This window comes from Nilaparvata lugens, chromosome 7 (assembly GCF_014356525.2).
Source record: "Nilaparvata lugens isolate BPH chromosome 7, ASM1435652v1, whole genome shotgun sequence".
In the NCBI taxonomy this organism is placed as follows: domain Eukaryota; kingdom Metazoa; phylum Arthropoda; class Insecta; order Hemiptera; family Delphacidae; genus Nilaparvata; species Nilaparvata lugens.
In genome coordinates this window covers 28,718,271-28,741,525 of record NC_052510.1, presented here as the reverse complement: position 1 = coordinate 28,741,525, position 23,255 = coordinate 28,718,271, and the positions used below count along the sequence as shown (strand labels likewise).

Genomic DNA, 23,255 nt, shown 5'->3' with positions numbered 1-23,255 from the left:
GATTGATTACTGTATTAATCAAATCAATGCATTCAATTGTCAGTATCCAAACTTCAGAGTTTAAATCTTGGTAAAATGTATGATATCATTTGTTTTAATAATGAAGGGGAGCCATAGCAGGGGATTAAAAGCAGTTTTATCTTTTCAACTGATAGTCCTATAGCTTTCTGAATTCCGCAACCGATCCATTTGTTTATAATGCTTTCTTCTTTCATTTCTGCCAAGCCCAATCAAGTAAGTGAAATAATCTCTCACTAAAATAATATCTCACTAAATAAATGATAATTTAAAGAAGTCTACATTGTTTTATGTGGAATCATAGAGTTAGTTGTTATCACCCAATTACCATGCATGCTGATATGATAGTTGGCTGGTAATGTGTAAATTAAATACTGTCACAATTATTTTTCAAGCTTATCATCTCTAAGATTAGAGAAAACTGATATTATGTACTTATATTTCTGACTGTAACTGAATTATTCTATTTGATGAGCGGCTGGTAAGATGATCTTATGATTCTCAATTTCTCAATGAACTATTGCATTAATTCCTTGAAAGTTTATTATCAAAATGTAAGGGGTCTCAGAACGAAGACTCATGGTTTCCTTCAATCGGTGCTTGCCTGTGATTATGATATGATTTTGATAATGGAGACTTGGCTTAATTCTAGTTTTGTTGATTCTGAACTTTTTGATGAGAGATACACTGTTTATCGTAGAGACAGACCTGGTAGCGACTCTTGTCGTGGTGGAGGTGTGCTGATTGCCGTTCGTAGGGACATACCCTCAGAGGAATGTTTTGATATTAATTCGTCTCATAATCTCAGAAATTCAGAGAATCTGATGATTTGTATTCTATTACCCACTTGTCCTATATATATTAACATTGTCTACTTTTGTAATAATGCTCTCATAGGTGACTTTGAATCATATTTTGATCACATCGAATCATACTCTCATATAATTAAAGATAAATTGTTCATAGCTGGTGATTTCAACTTACCTGAAATAACTGACAAGGATTTTGATTTAATGAATGGTACTATGTGTGCAAAAAAGTTAAACAATTTCTCAGGATTTTTTGATCTTCAATCTTATAATAATGTAAAAAATGCCAATGGCCATACACTTGATTTGGTAATGTCTAGTACCGGTATGCAGATTGAAGGGCTCAAACATGAGTCTTTGCCTTTGGTCCATGAAGATGTTGAACATCACCCAGCTCTGAGCATGGAATTGCTGACGGGTGTCCAGTTGAGTCGGGGGAGTCATCAGCATCAATCTGATGGGGAGTTGAAGTATGATTTCAGGAGAGCGGACTATCTTTCTCTTTACAATATCCTTAGAGATTATAATTGGCAGTTTCTTTATAGTATTAAAGATGTTGATTCAGCAGTAGATCTTTTTTATTCAGTCATATATTCATGTTTTGATCTCACCATCCCAAAAAAACGTGTCAATGCAATTAACACAAAGTATCCTCCTTGGTTTAATCGGGATATCATACAGATGATTAAGAGGAAAAACAAACTCGCACAGAAGAAAAATTTTTCGGCCTATCATAGAAATCGGTTTAACAATATTAGAAGAAAGCTGAAGAATCTTATTTCCCGTTCTCATGATGAGTATATGACTAGGGTACAGAGGAATATCAAGGGTGAGTCGAAGGAATTCTGGAAGTTTGTGAATAGTAAGCGTGAGGCTAAGGGGATCTGTCAGAGAATGGAGCTCGGTGATAGGGCCTTTGTGGGATCTGAATTGCCTGATGGTTTTGCTGAGTACTTCAAGTCGGTTTATACTCCAATTACTTGCACCTTTAGTGATAACGTGAATCAGATTAGTGAGGAAAATGGAATTAGAAGGGATTTGGCTTCCAGTTCATTAGCTGTTTTATCAGTTTCTGTTGAGAGCATAAGGAGGGCAATTAATAGAATGAAGCCACTCACTACTCCTGGTGAGGATGAGGTTCCTGCATTCATAGTGAAAGTTGCAGAGATGTGTTGGTTGACCCATTGAAATATATATTTGATTCATCTTTGGCGATAGGTTTATTTCCTACAAGGTGGAAGATTTCCAAGGTAATACCCATTTTCAAGTCTGGCAGAAAGGATCTGATTGATAACTATCGTCCGATCTCCCTGCTGTCAGTCTTCGCAAAGGTTTTTGAGCGTGTTTTGTATGGTGAGATTTTGTGTTACTCCCGTCCTCTGATATCGGACTGTCAACATGGGTTTCTCCCTGGAAGGTCTGTGGTCACCAATTTGATGGAGTTCACTATGAATGTTTCGAGGGTAATGGATTCTGGAGGTGAGGTTTATGTCATTTACACAGACTATGCAAAAGCATTTGATCGTGTTGATCAGGGAGCACTGTTGAGGAGACTTGATGATTTGGGTTTTTGTGTGCAACTCGTGAATCTTTTCAGAAGTTACTTATTCCATCGTACCAATTATGTTATGGTCAGGTGTTCTAGATCAACACCCTTTTTTAGCACTTCAGGAGTTCCACAGGGGAGTGTACTCGGTCCTCTTTTATTCCTTCTATTGATCAATGAACTGCCTCTACAGTTGAAGAAAGCAAAATGTTTGATCTTTGCTGATGACGTAAAGCTCTACATGGAGATTACTAACTCCAATGATTGTAATTTGTTGCAGCAAGATCTTGACAGATTGGCTAGATGGTCTTCTATCAATGGACTTGACTTGAATGTTAGGAGGTGTAAGTGTATCTCATTCTCTAGAAAAAATTTGAAGATGAACTTTTCTTATAAAGTACATGGTATGAATCTGGAAAGAGTCAATACATGTGAGGATTTGGGTGTAATCTTTGATAGCTGTCTCAGGTTCTCAGTTCACATAGACTATGGCATAGCTAGAGCCAATAAAATGCTAGGTTTTGTTATGAGGAATACAGCTAACTTCAATAACCTTGATGCAATATGTACTGTTTATGTGTCATTGGTCCGGAGTGTGTTGAAATATTGCTCTGTGATTTGGAACCCTTATACTGATTTGTGTACTCATGGTCTTGAGGTGGTTCAGAATAAGTTTTTGAGGTTTCTCTATTACAAGCACTTTGGCCAATCCTGTCCTTTGGGGTTTCCTACAGACCGTTTGAGAGGTACCTTTCGCTTTGTATCATTGAGATTACGACGGGAGAGAGACTCATTGATTTTCGTGCATGGTCTGTTAAGGGGTCGATTTTCTTCTCCTTCGCTGCTCTCATTGATCAGGTTCCATGTTCCTGCGTTCAATTCCAGAGATCATCCCACCTTTGATATTATCAGATGTAGAATGGTCAGTGGTTACAATGCTCCCCTGTTTAGGTCTCTTCGATTATACAATAGGCTTAATAACGCATTAGATTTTTTTGATTCAGACAGTGTGTTCAGGCGGGACTTGGATAAGATTTATGTTTGTTGAGTTTTGTCTTTTTTTTTCTTTCCTATGTATTACATAATATATTAGTGTTTTTATTTATAAGTTTCATATTTGCTAAGTTTCCATAATTCTCTTTTCTTTGTTTCTTTTTTCTTTTCTTCTTGAATTCTTCAGTATTAGTTACATACTTAGTTCTTCTTCTTTTATCTGCTATACTATAAGTTTCATATTTGCAAGGTTTTCTATTATTTTTTTTTTGTATTTTGTTTTTTCTAAAACTCAATAGTAAATTTGTTAAGTTATTCTATTTTCATTTTAATTTATTGTATTTTCAAATTGTATGCTCAATGTGTGTTATGAGGGCAATAATGGGATTCAGTTCCTGGTGCCCTCGAATATGTAAATTTTCAAATAAATAATAATAATAATAATAATAATAAATAATAGTTTAAAATGATATAACATAATAAACATTATAGTAAATTTAAGCTGATATTTGAATCCAATTTGTAAGCAGAATATTAGGCTGAAGAGTTTGAGAGTAGGCGGAGCTAGAGGGCGAAGGGTGATGAGGGGTGGAAAATCGTGGTGCTAGTATATATGCAGGCAGCCATGTCTTGCAGAGTTAGTTGCTGTTAGTTGCTGTGAGTCTCTCGTAGTCTCTTGGATCTTGGACAGTGTTCAGTGTAGGAGTGAGTTTTTGGTTTCAGACTTCAATTATCCTATAGGGAATTGACTGAGCCAGGTAAAGATTGTATTTAGAATTTTCAAATTTCCTCATTTCAAATCCACACCACCCCACCCTAAAAAGCCCAAATAAGTATATCAAATTTTATAGCATTATAGTAAAGAGCAAACTTAATTATTACTTCTTTTTAAATTCATATCTAAAGACACAATCTTAATTAATTTCTTGAAGCTTACAGTTGAAATTCTCTTCTATAAGCACAAATAATAGTTTTTTAAAGCAAGGCTCCCCTAATCATATTCATTCTTTGAAATTTATCAATTCTCTTATTTTTGACTATAATCATATCTTTAACAAGAGGTTCAATATTTTGATTTTATATCTTATTCTTCAAGTAACCTAATACAATAGGAATGATCTGTTAAATTTTACTGTATAAAATTAAACTTGAATTTGAAAAAAAAACACTTTTGAAGTGAAAATACACTTACTTTTGTAGTGATGATCGTTTCGACCTGTTGTTGGTCATCATCAGACTGGGAATTTACTCAGATGACAAGGCTATGTGTGGTAAGGATAATATGGAAAATGATCAAAAATTCATCACACTCACATACTACAACAAAAAATCACAGAAAGTAGCATCATCTTTTAAGAAACTCAAATACAGAATCGCCTCTAAAACAACAAATTCACTGAGAAAACCTTTTCAAAATTACCAAACAGACAAACAGAGATTTGAGCAATCAGGCATCTACAAATTGAAATGTAGTAAAATGATTGTAGTAAACTGTATATTGGACAGACTGGACGTGACATTCAGACAAGATACAAAGAGCACATCAGAGCCATTAATAAACCACATAGCCACTCAAACTTTGCTGACCATATTATATCAACAGACCACACATACACCGACATCGCCACCAATCTTGAAATCCTCCACATCTCACAAAAAAGCAGAAAACTGAAGGTATTGGAACAATACAAAATTTACAACCACACAAAACAGTTTCCCAACAGTCTCCTAAATGATCAAGTAAATTTCTCTTCCCACACACTCTTCGACAAAATAGTCCACAGTTCAAAATTACCACCTCACTAAGTATCCAACAACCCAACCCCCACCACAACCTATTCCACCACCTTCATCCCTTACCACACATAGCCTTGTCATCTGAGTAAATTCCCACACTCTGATGATGATCAACAACAGGTCGAAACGATCGTAACTACAAAAGTAAGTGTATTTTCACTTTAAAAGTGTTTTTTAAAATTCAAGTTTAACTTAATAATGGTCATGAATCTAAAAATCATCCTTTTTATAAGATTATTGAAATTTATTTCTCTAAGAAACCTTGAGATTATTCAAGTTTTAAAGAAGTACTCGGGGTACCGTATATGTTTACAAACAATTTCAATTTTAATGTTCAGAAGAAAATTGGGACTATCTCTATCAAGTATATCTTTAATGAAGGTTTAATTTTTTGGTCAACTCAGGCTAAAGTTTTAATCTCTCAATATTTCTTCGCAGTTTTTATTCCCCTACTTGCTTAAACTTATACACAGTCATCCCGAGCAAAGCCTTGCGCAACATTTTGGTTCACTCTACGCTGAAACTAGGTCCAGTTGCACCTGGTAAGATGACCAAAAATTACTATTTAATTGCTAACAAGTTACACTTTATTACACTACTCCTTATTTTAAGATCAAAAGTGTCTTATAGACGGAGGAATTAGAGACAGTAAGTTACTAGCAGCCAGTACTTTTCATTGTGTCACTTTCTACTAATATACATTCACCAAACAACTGCCTGAATAGAAATTGGTCACAAGTGAAGTAATAATTAGCGAAGGTTGCCTCGAGGTTCCCTGTCTAAAAGCTACAAAAGCTTCTAATAAAAATATAAAATATATAATGCCATATGCTATACCTATCGTGATTATGATGTTTATAATAATGGTGGTTGGTAGGGTTTATCTAATAATTATTAAGAAACCGGTAGAAATAGTGAATGATGTTTGAATTTATAGTGAGATGAACGTTATAAAATATAATTAATATCTGATCAACATCGGATTTCTATCCTTATCTATCATTTGACAAAGCAGAGCTCTATCATTTACAACTCCGCACCATTGCAAAATAGTTTGTTGACTATGTAGAAATTTAATAAACTACCAGAATATTCAATCTCAATGACAAAAATGTATTTTTGAATCATGGGGAGAAATAGGTTTTTTGTGAATATAATAAATTTGATTTTATAATATACTGATCATTATTGATATTGGGAGTTGACTTGTGGGACAGCATTCATAAGCGAATCTCACAATAGTAACATAAAGAAAGCATACATAACTTCAAGGGTAAGTAATATATTTTTCCTACAGTTACCTTGAAAAGTGACCATTCCTGCACTGATTACAATACCCAAAGAATCACTCTTCCGCTCTAAAAGAGTATTACTTTGCATACTCCAGATTTGTAACATGGCAACACAAAATAGTTGGTGGGTTATATGGAGGATTAGTGCACGAAAACAAAAATTAAGTTGGTAACAATGACTGTGGCTAGATTTAGATAAGAATCATTTCAATGGCTACACTATATTCATGATAAAATCCCAATCTAGAAATCCAAAACAAGAATAATGTTCATCTAAATCATAATTAAATAATCATCATCTATGAATTCTCATCATTTAATAATAAATAATAGTTATTTTCTATTGATAATTATTATTTCAACTGCAAGCAATGAGGAAAGTAGCAAATATACATTATAAAATTCGAATTTTGAGGTTAAATGATCACTGTTTGATATCGAAATAAATAAAAATAATAAAAAACATAAGAATACTACAATAAATATTCTCTGTTGTCTATGTTATTTTCATAAATATTTTTCAGTTTACTTTGAGCATTTTTCTCGTTAATTTGAACAGAAGTCTAAATTTCTGAATCCTGTTTCAGTACTTTTTAGCTGGATGAAACAAACTTAGGTACGATTCTTCCCTCTAGGTCGCGCACTTGTCGGTTCAGCCATCTTGCAGCCATCCCAATCAGCTGTTGGCATGTATTTTAAATGCAAATTTTTTGTTCTATATGTATTTTTTCTGATTCTTAAATTAATAAAAATGAGAAATTTGGCTGAGAATTTTCAACTTCAATTGGATTATTAATTTTTAAATGAATTAAGGTTGATATTAATAACAGCATCACACACACAAATATTTGATGGATTTCAGCCATCATTTTACCCATAATCAACCACTTCTCATATTAGTCCAGGCGCTGGCTTACATTGAGCATACATGAGAGAGGCAGAGAATTTGACTTCGGATTATTGTTAGGGGGTCTTTAGTGTATATGAAACTCGATGTCGTCACGTCCCAGGGTGGTCGACAGCTTGGGGGGGAGGGGGGTAAGTTGTAAAAAACGCGCGTTTATAAAATCGCCTGTCCTGCAGTTACTATTCATAGTACAGCTTTTAATTTTTTCTCAATATTATGTACACATAACTGGCTTTCAATGTGGTCCTATACATTTTTGCGATAAACCGCATAGTTTTTCCGTAAAAAAATAAAATATCTTGAAAAATGTATTTTTTTATTATGGACTTTTTGTTATTTTTCGAATATTCAAGTAATTAGCCGACTTAGAGGAAAAGGCTCTCAATAAACGTTGTAGGCCGTTTCTTGCTGAATCCAATGATATATATAGTTTGAGGGTTACGATCATAGATGCGGCGGTGGGAGGGGGATAAGTAGCACTGTTATGCTGCGGCGTGGTCCTCCCCCATGATTAATGCGCGTAATGGCCTGTCTATCGCATCGCTCCTACTAGTCTATGCATTCAAATTGTGTATTTCAGGAACGCTATCTTATGTATTTTCGGTCGCTGAACACGATTTTTCAACTCTCAAGCCTTAATAATTGATAATTCTCATCATAATATACTAATTATGGTCAAAATTAGAAACTTCATCTCATTCTGCAAGGAAACTAAGAAATGACTGTTTGAAATGAACGAAACTTGGGTTTCAAGAAATATATTAGGATAGAATAAAGATAATATTCATATATGTTTATGTTCTATTGTTTTTATCTCAAATTAATTTATTGTGATGCGCTGCAGGCTAAATTATATTATTAATTGCACACTGGCCACGCTTACTTGATATAGGGGTCAGTTAATTTCCAAGAAATATTTGTGGAATTTCTTAGTTCTTCATGGTGGAAATGGGATTCATCATTCATTCATTATCATGATGATTATGTTTAGTATGAAAATGTTAATCTTTCGTGAATCTTCAGTTTGTCGTGAACTTTTGAGAAATTATATCCAATATAATAATAGATATGTGTCAAATCAAAATGAAATGAAAATTTAAATATTCATCCATATTATTTCTAACAGTATTATTATAATGATATTTCACTAACTTTTGATTGATTCATCCATTATGGTATTCCCGTTTTGTAGACTGTTTATGGTAGACTGTTTTGAAATGGTAACAAGTTATTCAGTATCAAAATTTGGGATTCGAATAGTTTTGGGCCATGCCTGTTATTCATTCCCAAACATATTTATATGATTTGTAATTTTATCCACAAATGAATGAATTTATGTATTCCTGCACGTAGCTAACGTATGGATTATTCATTTATAGATTCTTGCATGTCACATTAATAAATCTCTGCCACAGATTTAGAAATCAAGTCTCGATGGTTTGGAGAGCATATTATTGGAGTGATTCTTTTACTCTGCTGCTTCTAATATGTTCACTACCTTTGTTTGATTTTAGACCATAGACATGAAAAGCTATGTCCACCTGTATCACTCCATCTTTATTGAGAATTTTCATAACTCTTCTCATCACAAAGTTACCATAATCTTGCAGCGTATTGAAGTTTTGAAAAGTGAAGTAGGAGTTGGATTCAGGAGAGCCATGTCATCATTATGCGAATTTGTCAACGATATTTAGGGATTTAGTCAAATCCACAACTAGTTTCACTTACAATTTTATGGGCCAAGTGAGATTAAGAGTTTTTTTTCAAATATCCATCAGATGTTGACAGAGATTGCGGTTATTGTAGAAATGCATGATGCACTAAAACTTCAATGCTGAATTATTTTTGAACAGCTACCTAGTAAAGATACAGAGATCAGATCTTTTTGTTCTAGAATTAACTAAGACTAGGATTTTTGTTTGATTGCATCGTGGAGAATGAAAGAACTCTGTTTCTTTTTATAGGTGAGAATACACTTTTACAATTTGCCACAACTATGTTCAGATAAAAATCGTTGGAGACCGAATAACTATTTCTTTCTATACGTTCAAAAGAGAATCACACACTTCTTCACTTGCTTCCTGACCATTTATAACATTATGCAGATTCTGTTGTCCATCAGTCTTGAAGAAAAAATGTTATGTTCTCTTGAGAAGATTATGCTTCTGGAAATCATTCTCACCTCTCATTATTCTTGTTTTACTTCATTAGATGACTATCTTCACAATCTCCAGTGATATCCATAATAATGTCAACATACTTGAACAGAATATCTTTGATGGAAGATTTATTTATATAGTAGCAGCCATTTTAGGAAAGCCTTTGAAGAACTAGCTATTCCAATCACTCAGTTTTGGATGATCGAATGAGGGTTTGCTCCAAAGCATGATCGGTTGTCACATTTATTAAATTTTCAAGGTTTCATTTGACAGAGAGTCAATGTATTGACTGTATAGATCTAATGTTTCCTTATTGGAAATTATTTTCTACTTCTATGGGTATTTTTTCATATTTTCTAGATATAACAAGGACTTAATAACATAGTTTGTGTGATTGAATGAAAAAAGTATGGGATCTTTTCTCTTACAGTTTCTATGTGCAGTACCAGAGTCCTTCCTTATGAGCATGAATACAATTTAAGATAATTCAAGCTATGTTACAATAATCAGTCATAAATTTCAAGTAGTCATTGATTTTGATTTTAAAAAACTCCACAAATAGCTCCTGACTTCTTTCAAATATACTTTGACAATCTCTCATATTTGAACCGTTCATGAGTCCTTGTAGTTGTTTCATTGAATTGATTGCTTGCTCTCACACCTTAATTATACTGATTTCCCCTCAATAGATTTCCAACAGTATTCTCTCCAAATATTTCAAATTCAACAAAGATATCTCTCATTCCACTTTCATTCAAGTACCACCCCAAGACAATCAGTCAAACTCAGCCAGATGAAAAGTATCTATTCGTAGATATAAGTTACAGAAATCAGTTGATAAAGCTGCGTTTACACCAAAGTTATTAACAAAATGTTAATAACTTAATCTTTATAGATTCTATTAGATTGAATGTTAATAACTTAATCTCTATAGATTCTATAAGATTGAACGGAACTTGGCAAACACATATGTCCATCATATGTATGATGAGTTATGTTCAATCTAATAGAATCTATAAAGATTAAGTTATATTAACATCTCCTTAATAACTCTGGTGTAAACGCAGCTTTAGAGTTGTATTTCCTTTGTAATCAAATATTTAGTCATATCACATGGGAGTAATTGGCATTATTTGTGCTTCAACTGTAAATTTATATAAAGAAAATATTTTACTCCTGTTACACGGTGCTCTATATGGGGTAGCCTATATTATTTGTTTAACTTACTCCATTACTTGACTTTCGCAATTCCAACGTGATCATTGAACTAAATCGAATAATTATTCTCTCCTAATGGTATATCAGTTTTTTATCGACTGAGAAACACATTAGGATTCCTAACAGGATGGTTTAACATTACAATGTAATCATAAATAATGATAATGAGATGAAGTTTGTAATTTTGACCATAATTAGTATATTATGATGAGAATTATCAATTATAAGGGCTTGAGAGTTGAAAAATCGTGTTCAGCGACCGAAAATACATAAGATAGCGTTCCTCAAATACATAATTTGAATGCATAGACTAGTAGGAGCGATGCGATAGACAGGCCATTACGCGCATTAATCATGGGGTAGAACCGCGCCGCAGCGTAACAGTGCTACTTATCCCCCTCCCACCGCCGCATCCATGATCGTAACCCTCAAACTATATATATCATTGGATTCAGCAAGAAACGGCCTACAACGTTTATTGAGAGCCTTTTCCTCTAAGTCGGCTAATTACTTGAATATTCGAGAAATAACAAAAAGTCCATAATAAAAAAATACATTTTTCGAGATATTTTATTTTTTTACGGAAAAACTATGCGGTTTATCGCAAAAATGTATAGGACCACATTGAAAGCCAGTTATGTGTACATAATATTGAGAAAAAATTAAAAGCTGTACTATGAATAGTAACGGCAGGACAGGCGATTTTATAAACGCGCGTTTTTTACAACTTACCCCCCTCCCCCCCAAGCTGTCGACCACCCTGGGACGTGACGACATCGAGTTTCATATACACTAAAGACCCCCTAACAATAATCCGAAGTCAAATTCTCTGCCTCTCTCATGTATGCTCAATGTAAGCCAGCGCCTGGACTATATTCAATAGTAACTGTAGGAAAAGTTTAATGTGAAATAATTGAGCAAAGTTCCTCTGCTGCACTCAAGAAGCCATTCCTTCTGTAAACGTTCCTTTCCATGCAGCAAACTGTCACTTTGCACATTAGCTGCACAAATAACTAATCCGCATTCAATGTATTCATTTATTACAGTGATAATTTGAGGCTGCTGGATCAGTTGCATCATGACTAGCGTGCTTTTTTATACAGAGTGGGTGAAAAGTCCGAGAACGGCTTAAAATCTCATACACAATAGTTATTTGTGCAACTAGTGCACAAAGTGACAGTTTGCTGCACCAAAAGAAACGTTTACGCAAGAGACATGGGCGAGGGCGGAATGGCTTCTTGAGTGCAGCAGAGGAACTTTGCTCACATATTTCACATTAAACTTTTCCTACAGTTACCATTGAATATGAGAAGTGGTTGATTAAATGATTATGGGTAAAATGATGACTGAAATCCATCAAATGTTTGTGTGTGTGATGCTGTTATTAATAACAACCTTAATTCATTTAAAAATTAATAATCCAATTGAAGTTGAAAATTCTCAGCCATAGTTCTCATTTTTATTCATTCAAGAATCAGAAAAAATACAGATAATACAAAAAATTCGCATTCAAAATACATGCCAACAAGATGGCTGAACCGACAAGCGCGCGACCTAGCGGGAAAAATCGCACCTAAGTTTGTTTCATCCAGCTACTGAAACAGGATTCAGAAATTTAGACTTTTGCTCAAATTACCGAGAAAAATGCTCAAAGTAAACTGAAAAATATTTATAAAAATAACGTAGACAACAGAGAATATTTATTGTAGTATTGTTATGTTTTTTATAATTTTTATTTATATGAATATCAAACAGTAATCATTTGACCTCAAAATTTGAATTTTATAACATATATTTGCTACTTTTCTCATTTCTTGCAGTTGAAATAATAATTATCAATAGAAAATAACATTATTTATTATTAAATGATGAGAATTTGTAAATGATGATTATTTTATTATGATTTAGATGAACATTATTCTTGTTTTGGATTTCTAGATTGGGATTTTATCAAAAATGTAGGGTACCTAGCTATTGAAATGATTCTTAACTAAATCTAACCACTGTCATTGTTACAAACTTAATTTTTGTTTTCGTGCACTAATCCTCCATATAACCCACCAACTATTTTGTGTTGCCATGTTGCAAATCTGGAGTGCAGAAAAAAATTTTTCGCCACACTTGGATGTAATGAGCTGGTTTACGTGCGTCATATGGTGGCCGAAAGTGATTGTTTTCCGACCAGGCCGGTAAAACTTTACGGCCCTAGGGCTGTAAAATGACCTTGAATAACAGCTGATTCTGATTTGATATGAACGGGTTTACAAAATAGTTTTTGAAACAGAATCAGTTTATGCTTCTAGAATTGAATAAAGTATTTTGCAATAAGATACTATCATTTCATTTGGATGAATGAAATACAAATAAGATATTATAAACTACTCAAATTCAATTTTCAGAGTATAATAGAATCTAACCTCAAACCTCATAGTACTGCGTTTATCACAAAACCTGGTGGATAGTTTTGGAACTACTTGGGCAATATCCATGGTGCTGAACGTTTTAACAAATAGTTTATGAAACAGAATCAGTTTATGCTTCTAGAATTGAATAAAGTATTCTGCAGTAATATACTATCATTTTATTTGGATGAATGAAATAGAGGTAAGATATCTTCTTCTTCTATATAATAAGAGAGAGTGGGGTTGTGTTTGTTCGCATCAAAACATGTCAACTTGTGGATTGCATACCGGAAAAACGGGAATGATTTAGATCTCCAAATTTTGAACATAGATTCTAAAAATATCAATCTCGTGCACCTGGAAGCCCAAATTTCTATTTTCCTTCTAGATTTTTCAGAATATTAATGTTCAAATTCATCTATGCTACTGTAGGCTAATTGAAGTTCCATAGCCCAAAGTGTGTATTTTTATCAGCAGGTTATAAGACTACCATTTACCAACGTCCAAGTAGCGCAGCGGTAAGAAGCTTGCTTACGGAGCGATGGTACCTCGGTTCAAATCCCCCGTTGCTTCCCATTTTTTTGTTCTTAATTTTTTCCCTCGAAACGTATTATTATCAATTATTTTTGAAGGAATTTGTTTTCATTACTATTGAACTTGGATTTTATCAAATAATTATTTTCAATGTAAAATTTTGCCACCAGTACAAATGAATTGGACATAGTCTTCATGCTGTAGGCCTATAATTTATTGAATTTCATAAGAAAAACATGAATAGATCACAATAAAATGAGTAATAATTTTTATTCTTCAGTTATAATGTAGGCTACTATCAGACACGAATTCCCAGTGAAACGAGTATTTTAGGTATTTTTTTTGGAATTGGGAAAACAAGAGGCTGCCTGATTCAAATTGAGGAGGATCCTAATAGAACTAAAATTTATTGATGTATTGGAAAAATCAATATGATTCTGTGAGGTTTCCAAGTATTATGTATTCTTCAGTTTTCTATACTTTAATAACTAGATACTAATAACTATACTAATAGCTAGAGCTATGACCTTCCACTTTTGTTTTTGGAACTGCTTAATAAACAATTATTCTCATATATATTGTTTATTTCTCTGTGTGGCGAAAAATAGCGTTCGCACCACGGGCAAAAATGTTTTTCCGGCTCTCAATCTTTTCTAGTCCTCGGCCTACGGCCTCGGACTTGAAAACCGATTTCGAGCCGGAAAAGTCTCATTTTCGGCCCTAGGTGCGAAATATACTATTCCCGCACTAGAGCGGGAAAGTGAATCTTTGGGTATTGTAATCAGTACAGGAACAGCAACTTTCCGAGGTAGCTGTAGGAAAAGGTAATTTGATGGTGGGTATGATTCGGGATCCCTCTCAAATTGAAAATACTACTTTACTATGACTTCAAAAATCTGGATCTGCAATATTGAATGCAACCTTATTTTTTTAAATGGGAAGGTTGTCATGTGATACATGCTTCCAGTTGTTGTATAAAAGCAGCTGAACATTTCTTTTGAAAGGGACACTAGATGATAGGTATGATTGGGATCCTATTCGAATAAAAATAACTGATTTTTATTAAAAATTTTTTATTACGTCAAGTTTTCATTTTACAGTTTTAAAATAGACATCAAAACCGCACCGACTTCTCAAACCGTTCAAAAGTTATTCTCATTCAAAGATACTGATAAATCATCCATCTATCCATCATCTTTACTTTAATAATGGAAAGAGCTGGCTCATACAAGTACGTGATGTAGGAAAATTATGTTTGACATATCATCACGTCTGAACTACTGGACTGATTGATTTGAAATTTTGCATAAAGATTCTTCATTAACCGAGGATGGTTGTAGGCCTATTTTCAAATTTCGAATTTTTTATTACGTCAAGTTTTCATTTTACAGTTTTAAAATAGACACTTGCGAAGCACGGGTTACCTACTAGTTGATTAATAATGTGAATATCTTCTGAACGGTTTGAGATATCGATATGCGGTTTTCACCATTCATTTTTTCTTGAAATTTCGTATCGAGATCATGTATCGCATGACCACCTTCCTATTTAAAAAAATAAAGTTGCATTCAATATGGCGGATCCAAGATGGTGGACCAGATTTTTTAATTCATAGTAAAGTAGTATTTTCAATTTGAGAGGGATCCCCAATCATACCCACCATCAAATTACCTTTGTGTATGAGATATAAAGCCGTTCTCGGACTTTTTTCTCTCCTTTCTGCTTTGAATAGTATTGATTAATAATGTGAATATCTTCTAAACGGTTTGAGATATCAATATGCGGTTTTCGCCATTGTTTTTTTCTTGAAATTTCGTATCGAAATCATGTCCACATGACCACCTTCCTATTTAAAAAAATAAAGTTGCATTCAATATGGCGGATCCAAGATGGCGGACCAGATTATTGAAGTCATAGTTAAGTAGTATTTTCAATTTGAGTAGGATCCCCAATCACACCCACCGTCAAATAACCTTTGTGTATGAGATATTAAGCCGTTCTCGGACTTATCCATACATCACCCACTCTGTATGTTATTCATATTCATAGCCGCTCCACTTCTCATTTGCATCAAACAATAGACTAGCAATGTTGAGTGATCGGTATCAGGGGCCAAAATTCATTTATAGACACTGTTATAGCAGAATACAATTCCGTAATGTACTGAGAATTACTTAGTCAATGAATTTTGGCTCCTGATACACCTTCCGACCACGAAAACGAATCACTGTAAAATCCTCTTTCTTGGTACAAATGGTTGTTTCATAATTCAATTCTTGCTCATTTTCTATCTTTAAGTTACAATATTTTTTTGTAATTCAGTATTTTTTTTATCTTTTTAATAGTGTACACGCTCACGATCAGACATTAGTCTTGTGAGCTTCAATTTATTTTGTACAACTGATCATTTTATTCTTGTAAATATTATGTGATTGTATGTATGAATAGTACAAGGAAAAAATAAATCTGTATTTTCAATTTGAATGGAAATTGGAGCGGCCATCCCTAACAGCATGACAGTGATGATGGAATAAAGCTATAAACTATTATGACCCGATTTCTAGGACCTAATTATTACAAGAATAATTACTTGCTACGGGCTCACCGGAAGGTTAACAATAAGGACACTGTTAGAGTAAACCCATTTTTTACTTTCCTTGCCCTATTACCATAGGTGAGGAAAGTATTGCTTTCCGAAAAAAATTAAGGTACCCCAATTTCTAAATTTCTATACGTTTCAAGGTCCCCTGAGTCCGAAAAAGTGGTTTATGGGTATTGGTCTGTATGTGTGTGTGTGTGTGTGTGTGTGTGTGTGTGTTGTGTGTGTGTGTGGTGTGTGTGTGTGTGTGGTGTGTGTGTGTGTTGTGTGTGTGTGTGTGTGTGTGTGTGTGGTGTGTGTGTGTGTGTGTGTGTGTGTGTGTGTGTGTGTGTGTGTGTGTGTGTATGAGTGTATGTGCGTCTGTGTACACGATATCTCATCTCCCAGTTAACTGAATGACTTGAAATGTGGAACGTAAGGTCCTTACACTATGAGGATCCGACACGAACAATTTCGATCAAATGCAATCCAAGATGACGGCTAAAATGGCGAAAATGTTGTCAAAAACAGGGTTTTCGCGATTTTCTCGAAAACGGCTCCAACGATTTTGATCAAATTCATACCTGGAATAGTCATTGATAAGCTCTATCAACTGCAACAAGTCCTGTATCTGTAAAAACTTCAGGAGCTTCGCCCCATCTATGCAAAGTTTGATTTTAGATTCTCAATTATCAGCCTCCATATACAATTTAAACAAAAAATTTCAAGTGGAAAAGATTGAGTATGAAAATCTCTGCAATTAATGTTCAGTAGCATTTCCACCTAGAATTGAAAAAAAGCTTGAAATACGAAAAAATGTGATTATTAAATTGCAAACTGTTGGCAACTGTTGGTTCTTTTAAAACATTCACTACGAAGAGATAGCAGACCTCGTGTGTTTCCAGCGTTATTGACCTATCACCAGCTGTCTCATATATTTGAATAGTAGACTTGAGATGCGCGAGTACACTAGCGTCAGGTGATCAATTTTCTTTCCGGCAAGGAAAGTTGTGTGAGTGCGCCACACCAGATTTTTTTATTTTTCTTTAAATAGTCTACTAAATTTTATTGATATCTTTAAATCCATTGGACTTGATAAGTCAAGTCCAAGAAACCGGGCCATAATAATATAAAGCTTTATTTCTTCATCACTGTAATGCTGTTAATCATTTTTTTTTTAATCACATTACTATTGCTATCTAGTCTTGAGACTAATGAGCAAATTTTATCAAACCTAATTTACTAATTGTATATAATATGGACTACAGTGAAACTCTCTTTAGAATTTCTTACTGCTACCTACTAATAATTATTATGTACATCTATTAACTGTACTACTTAAGCTAGATTTCACTCAATCACTGCTCTGCTTTTTCACTAGACACCACTTTCACTGCACACCAATTCAAATGGTTTCCTTCTTTTCAGTCTCCGCACCAACCCTCCGTTGTCTAGCAGCTGGATTGCTTCGACTTTCGTGTGTTGGTGGAGCCGTTCTTCATGACTTTCTGCATACCTTTGAATCTCACAGGATACCATGTTGACTCCCAGGTCCCTATGGATGTCGCTGTTCCGCACATACCAGGGAGCATCAACGATGTTTCGGAGCACCTTGTTCTGGAATCTTTGTATGATGGTGACGTTGCTCTGTTTGGTGCAGCCCCATAGTTGTATTCCATAGGTCCAAACAGGTTTGAAGATCTGCTTGTAGAGGAGCAATTTGTTTGGTATTGAAAGTGATGAGTTTCTTCCAATAAGCCAGTAGAATTTCTTGTATTTTATGTTCAGTTCTTCTTTTTTCTTTTTGACATGCTCTTTCCAGCGAAGCTTAGCATCAAGAGTCATACCTAGGTATTTAGCTTGATTTTCATGTGGTATATTAATTCCATTGATGTTGATTGGAAGGTACACAGCTCTCTTGTTGGTGAAGTTAACATGAATCGACTTTTCCTCATTGAGCTTCATTCTCCACTTTTTGGTCCAGTCTTGTATCTTGTTGACAGATCTCTGAAGCTTCGCTGTTGCAATACCAACATCACTGTCTACTGCTAGCAGGGCGGTGTCATCTGCGAACGTGGCTGTGGTATTCTCCTCCAAATTAGGGATATCACTAGTGAAGAGAAGATAAAGGACTGGTCCTAAAACACTTCCTTGCGGAACTCCTGCTTTTATCTCTCTTAGATCAGAATATGAATCTTCATATTTGACTCTAAAGTGCCTATATTAATGTAGGTACTCATCATTAACAACTATTTCATTGTATTGACAGCTACCCTTGGCTTACAAGTGTTATTTTAAGGCCACCGATGCCTTTTAATTGTTCTATTGATGTCTAACTTGACATTCAAATCATTGAAGGCCTATGTCACCTATATTAATGTACTCAACATTAACAACTATTTCATTGTATTGACAGCTACCCTTGGCTTACAAGTGTTATTTTAAGGCCACCGACGCCTATTAATTGGTCCATTGATGTCTAACTTGACATTCAAATCATGTTAATTATGACAAATAAACAAAGCATGCATCATCGACGCAAAACAAATAAGTATTAACGAAAACAAATAAAGGGAATTGCCAAAAAATAATCTAAATTGCAGATGATAATTGACTCTTTTATCTTTATCTATATGCTATTGAGCGACAGAGGCCGCGGCATATATCCTACTAGAGATGGCTAAACTTCTAATAATATAATATTATAAGCCTATTAGGCTTATAGGCTATTATAAGACTATTAGGCTTATAATATTATACCATAGTTGGATAGGTATTTTTCCCCACCAAGAAACCTGATTCTTGTATTATTATTATAAATTTGTATTTTGTTTGTATTGGTTTTGTATGATGTTTTCTTTTGTGTATTTTTTGTTTGATTGAATAGAATTGTTGATTATTGATATTGATATTTGTTGTTGTTGCAGACCTCCTTAGCGCCGGCATCCCTCAACAGTTTGATGATGGGTCCGATGGTGTTGCCCCTGACAATGGAGTCGTCGATGAGGATGAGCTTCTTGTCCTTGACGTTCTCGGAGAGTGCGCCGAACTTCTTGGCCACGCCCAGTTGGCGCAGACGTGTGCTCGGCTGGATGAACGTGCGGCCTACGTACCGGTTCTTGCACAGCACTTCAGCGAACGGGATTCCAGACTAGTACAAACACAGTACAATGTCCATTATTTCAGTTAAATTGTCCGCAAAGCATTTTCAATCATGCTTCACAAGACATGCTTATTCCGGACCACAGACTCTAAATTAGTAGAAAACTAAACTAGAACCTGGAACATTATAGTATGATCTATTATTGAAACCATTTGAGTACACTTTTCATCAAATTAATGTATTACAAATACATAATGTATGAACAAAGAAACAGACAGAGTCGAAAACTTCTCTTTAAAATTTTTTAAATGAAGGTTAAGTAAATGTTATTACCGTATAGTTTTACCAAAGATTTCACTTTGCACAAAAACTGAAATAGTCTGTGAATTTTGAATGCTGTAAATTACCGAAAGCAGAGCACACTACATTAAATATACAATATTATTTTGAAAATATTAAATTGAGCTTGAAAATTTTCACAAAGCCCAAAATAAAATACAATATACGATGAGGGTCATTTTTTTCAACCTCCAATTGGCCTCGGATGTAAATTATTTTTTTAAAAATCACCAAAATCTACTTACACTCTTATCATTATTTTTCAAAATAATTGCCGTGAAGGTCTAGGCATTTGTCATACCAGTGGACCAGCCTACCAAAACCCTCTTCATAAAATAATGCTACCGCCAAATGAGTTAAAGTGGGTTATAATGTTCTTTTGAAGCTCCTCGTTAATTTCCAAGCTCCGCCCACAAATCTTGAGTTTGGGAAAAGGTATTTCAACAAAGGTCTTTCATGATGAAACACTGGGATGTTGTCTGGAAATATCACGAATTTATTAGAGAATTACATACATATTTCAACACCAATGGTGTCATCTTCACTTCACACTGAAGATGGCACCATTAGTGATTCAAAATGTATGCAATTTTTAATAAATTCGTGATATTTCTAGACCATCCCAGAAGTGTTTCAATATGGATAAATATCACTACATGCCACCAATATCAGAATATAACGTCTCTCATTTTTCGAGACCATTCACGCACAACATTATCACTCATAACGTTTTTTGCGTGAACATGGATCATTTTTCGTCAGGCTTATACTGAAATATTGCTTTTAACTTGAAAAAATATCGCTTGGCATGAGAGTTAATTGAGGCGGCCATATTTGTGGACAACAATTGGCGATCTGGCCGCACCGATCACAGGGCGATGACAAGTTTCAAGTTTTTATTGGGCCAGTTGAACATAGAAGTTACATATAGCCAAGTCACAATGCACATTGAAGAAACATGCAATAAATTACACAGGTACTACAAATACAATAAACAATAATAAATAAAACAGTTCAGTTATAGCAAATTTACAATTAGATCAGATAATTTAGTGGGTAATAATAGACAAAAAATATCATTATATTAAATTGACTAACGTGTTGTGATCAGAAGTAATGAATTCCTCCACTGAATAAAATGGATTCACAACCAACCAGTATCCAAGTACTTGGAGAAAACGTTTAATTGGCAAGGATCGATTTGAGCTGGTAGCAAGTTATGGAATTTGTAGCCTATCACAGGGTAGCTCGATTTAGACTTTTCAAGTCAGCATCTTAAAATAAATATACTCTCGCGGTTTCTTGTGAAGTGACTGCGAATGTCATTGTTTTTTGGTAACCTATCCTGTATCTGATGTGTGTCTTTCAAACATTGGTAGATGAATTCATTAAAGACGGATAGAATGCCATTTTTAGAAAGAAGGGGCTTACAGTGATCGAGATAGCCCGCCCCAGAAATCACCCGGACCGCTCTCTTCTGAATTAACAGCACTTTAGAAGTGCTGAATGCATGACCCCACAATTTCAAAACGTAACTCATCCTCGAATGAAATAAAGCAAAATAGGCCTGTCTGACCACCGAAATTGGCAGTTCAGACATCAGCCTTCTCAGTAGATAGACAATGCTGCTGAGACTGGAGCACATCATGTCTATATGAGGTTCCAAGAGTAACTTGGCATCAAGAGTGAACCCCAATAATCGGGCCGGCTGCAAACACTCACTGACCTCTGATAGAGGTCAAAATTTTCAAATTATTCCTGGACCGAAAATCAAGTGACGAAGCAGTGTGTGATTACATAACCTTAACTTTTGGACAACATTAATATTTTATCAACATTTTTGGAGAGAAATAATACAGGCTCAGCCTAGTTTTTCCTCCAATGTCATAATATTGTATTATGATTATACTGTTTTATACAATAAATGAATAAATAAATAGAGAGAACAATATACTTTGGGTTTTTGCCTCATTCAGAGACAATCTGTTTAGTGAGAATCAATCACGAGCCTTATCATACAGCTCCAACACATCTGCTTTAGCTGTTCAGCTCTGTGAAATTCGCCCCCCCCCCCCTACAGCTTATCTATGTCTTATGATATGTGATCGGAGCTTTGAAAAAAATGACCCTCGTACTAAATGTACTGCATCATCTATTTTGAAGGATGAGATAAATAATATAATATTCCTAAATTCATTGGATGAATGCATCTATTTATTATAAATGAATTAATTTATTGATTTTCTATCAACACACAGACATGTGATGTAGTCTAATAGGGGAATTCCTAAGGGCCTAGACACACAGAAAGCGATCTGCAATCAGAGCGGTCTTAGATATCGGCTTTATCTACATCCTACCAAGACAGCTCTGATCGCAGATCGCTCTCTTGTGTATCCGATGTGCTCAGGCCCAATGCATTTGTGAATGTGCCTTCCATTTCAATTGGATAAATAGTTATTTGTATATCTAGAGTGAAAAGTACGACTTTTTCTCTTAGAAAAAGTGCTAAAAAACGAGCTTAGACCTTCTAACCTATTACCATGTAAGTTTTTAATATAGAGATGCTTCCCATGTTATTTAAATGGAGTCACTTTTCCTCCTTAGGGAGTTTTTCTGTTTTTTACTACCGAGAGCGAAAAAGTGACACTTTAGTATTATGTTTCAGGGAGTAGATATGTTAGTACTTTAGACAGTAGGTGGAGGAAAATGTTATTTTTGCTTTATTGACAATGCCTGTCATCGGTTTGTCCGGTGTCAAACAGAGAAGATGTGAATGGAGTAGGAGTAGAAGGAACAAACCTCTCTGGAGAATCCATGTGCAGCGGCTGTGCCTGATTCCGGCACAGAACTGACAATGTCAGCCTCCACCAGCGTTTCTCTCGCCAACTGCCTTCCGCACTGCAAGCGCGCCGAGTACACCATCTGACCTACAACCAATTTAATATTGCTATTTTTGATAACGTTTTGTTATAGTACATTTATATTATTTATTTATTCGATACAACCATAGAGAGGCGCACAGACAAATTCCAGTACGAGCTTAAATGACATATCTGCTGATAGCATAACAGTACAATAAAAAAGGAAACAAAATAAACATAATATCGTACTTCATTAGATATCCACAACGATTCAGTATAACTAATAACATGAGATTAGAAGATTTTAGTATTACAGTACAAAAACTTTTTCAAAGTACGCTTTCATTAGAGATCCTGTATTCAACAATAGTTGTAGAAAAGATTTTACTGAACTCAACTAAAACTCAAGTTTATTGTAAATAAAATCTCACTAGGAAGCACAACACATCGTGATTCAATTTCATAGGCTATAATTTCATCATTTTTGAACACTTGATAGTAATAGTTATAATTCTATTAATTAAATTCATTGTATCAAACAATCATATTGATGAAAGTTATATGACTGAAAACTGCATACAACCATTATATTGTACTGTTTTCATGATTGTATATAGATGAATGAGCTGTTCTTTTACAAGCAATGTAAACAATTTAAGAAAAAATGTTTAGTCGGCATAGTTGTAATATCCAAAG

At 34.5% G+C, this 23,255-nt stretch overlaps 1 protein-coding gene across 1 annotated transcript in view; it reads right to left on the bottom strand.

Moving 5' to 3' along the window:
- The window catches only part of LOC111047646 (amidophosphoribosyltransferase), a 64,471-nt gene that overhangs the window by 2,448 nt on the left and 38,768 nt on the right, over positions 1 to 23,255 (bottom strand). Inside the window, exons 7-8 of the mRNA XM_039432461.1 lie at positions 22,498 to 22,625; positions 19,183 to 19,404 (exon numbers count right to left, since the gene is read on the bottom strand). Coding sequence (XP_039288395.1) covers positions 19,183 to 19,404; positions 22,498 to 22,625 — 350 coding nt within the window. The remainder of the gene's footprint in view (positions 1 to 19,182; positions 19,405 to 22,497; positions 22,626 to 23,255) is intronic.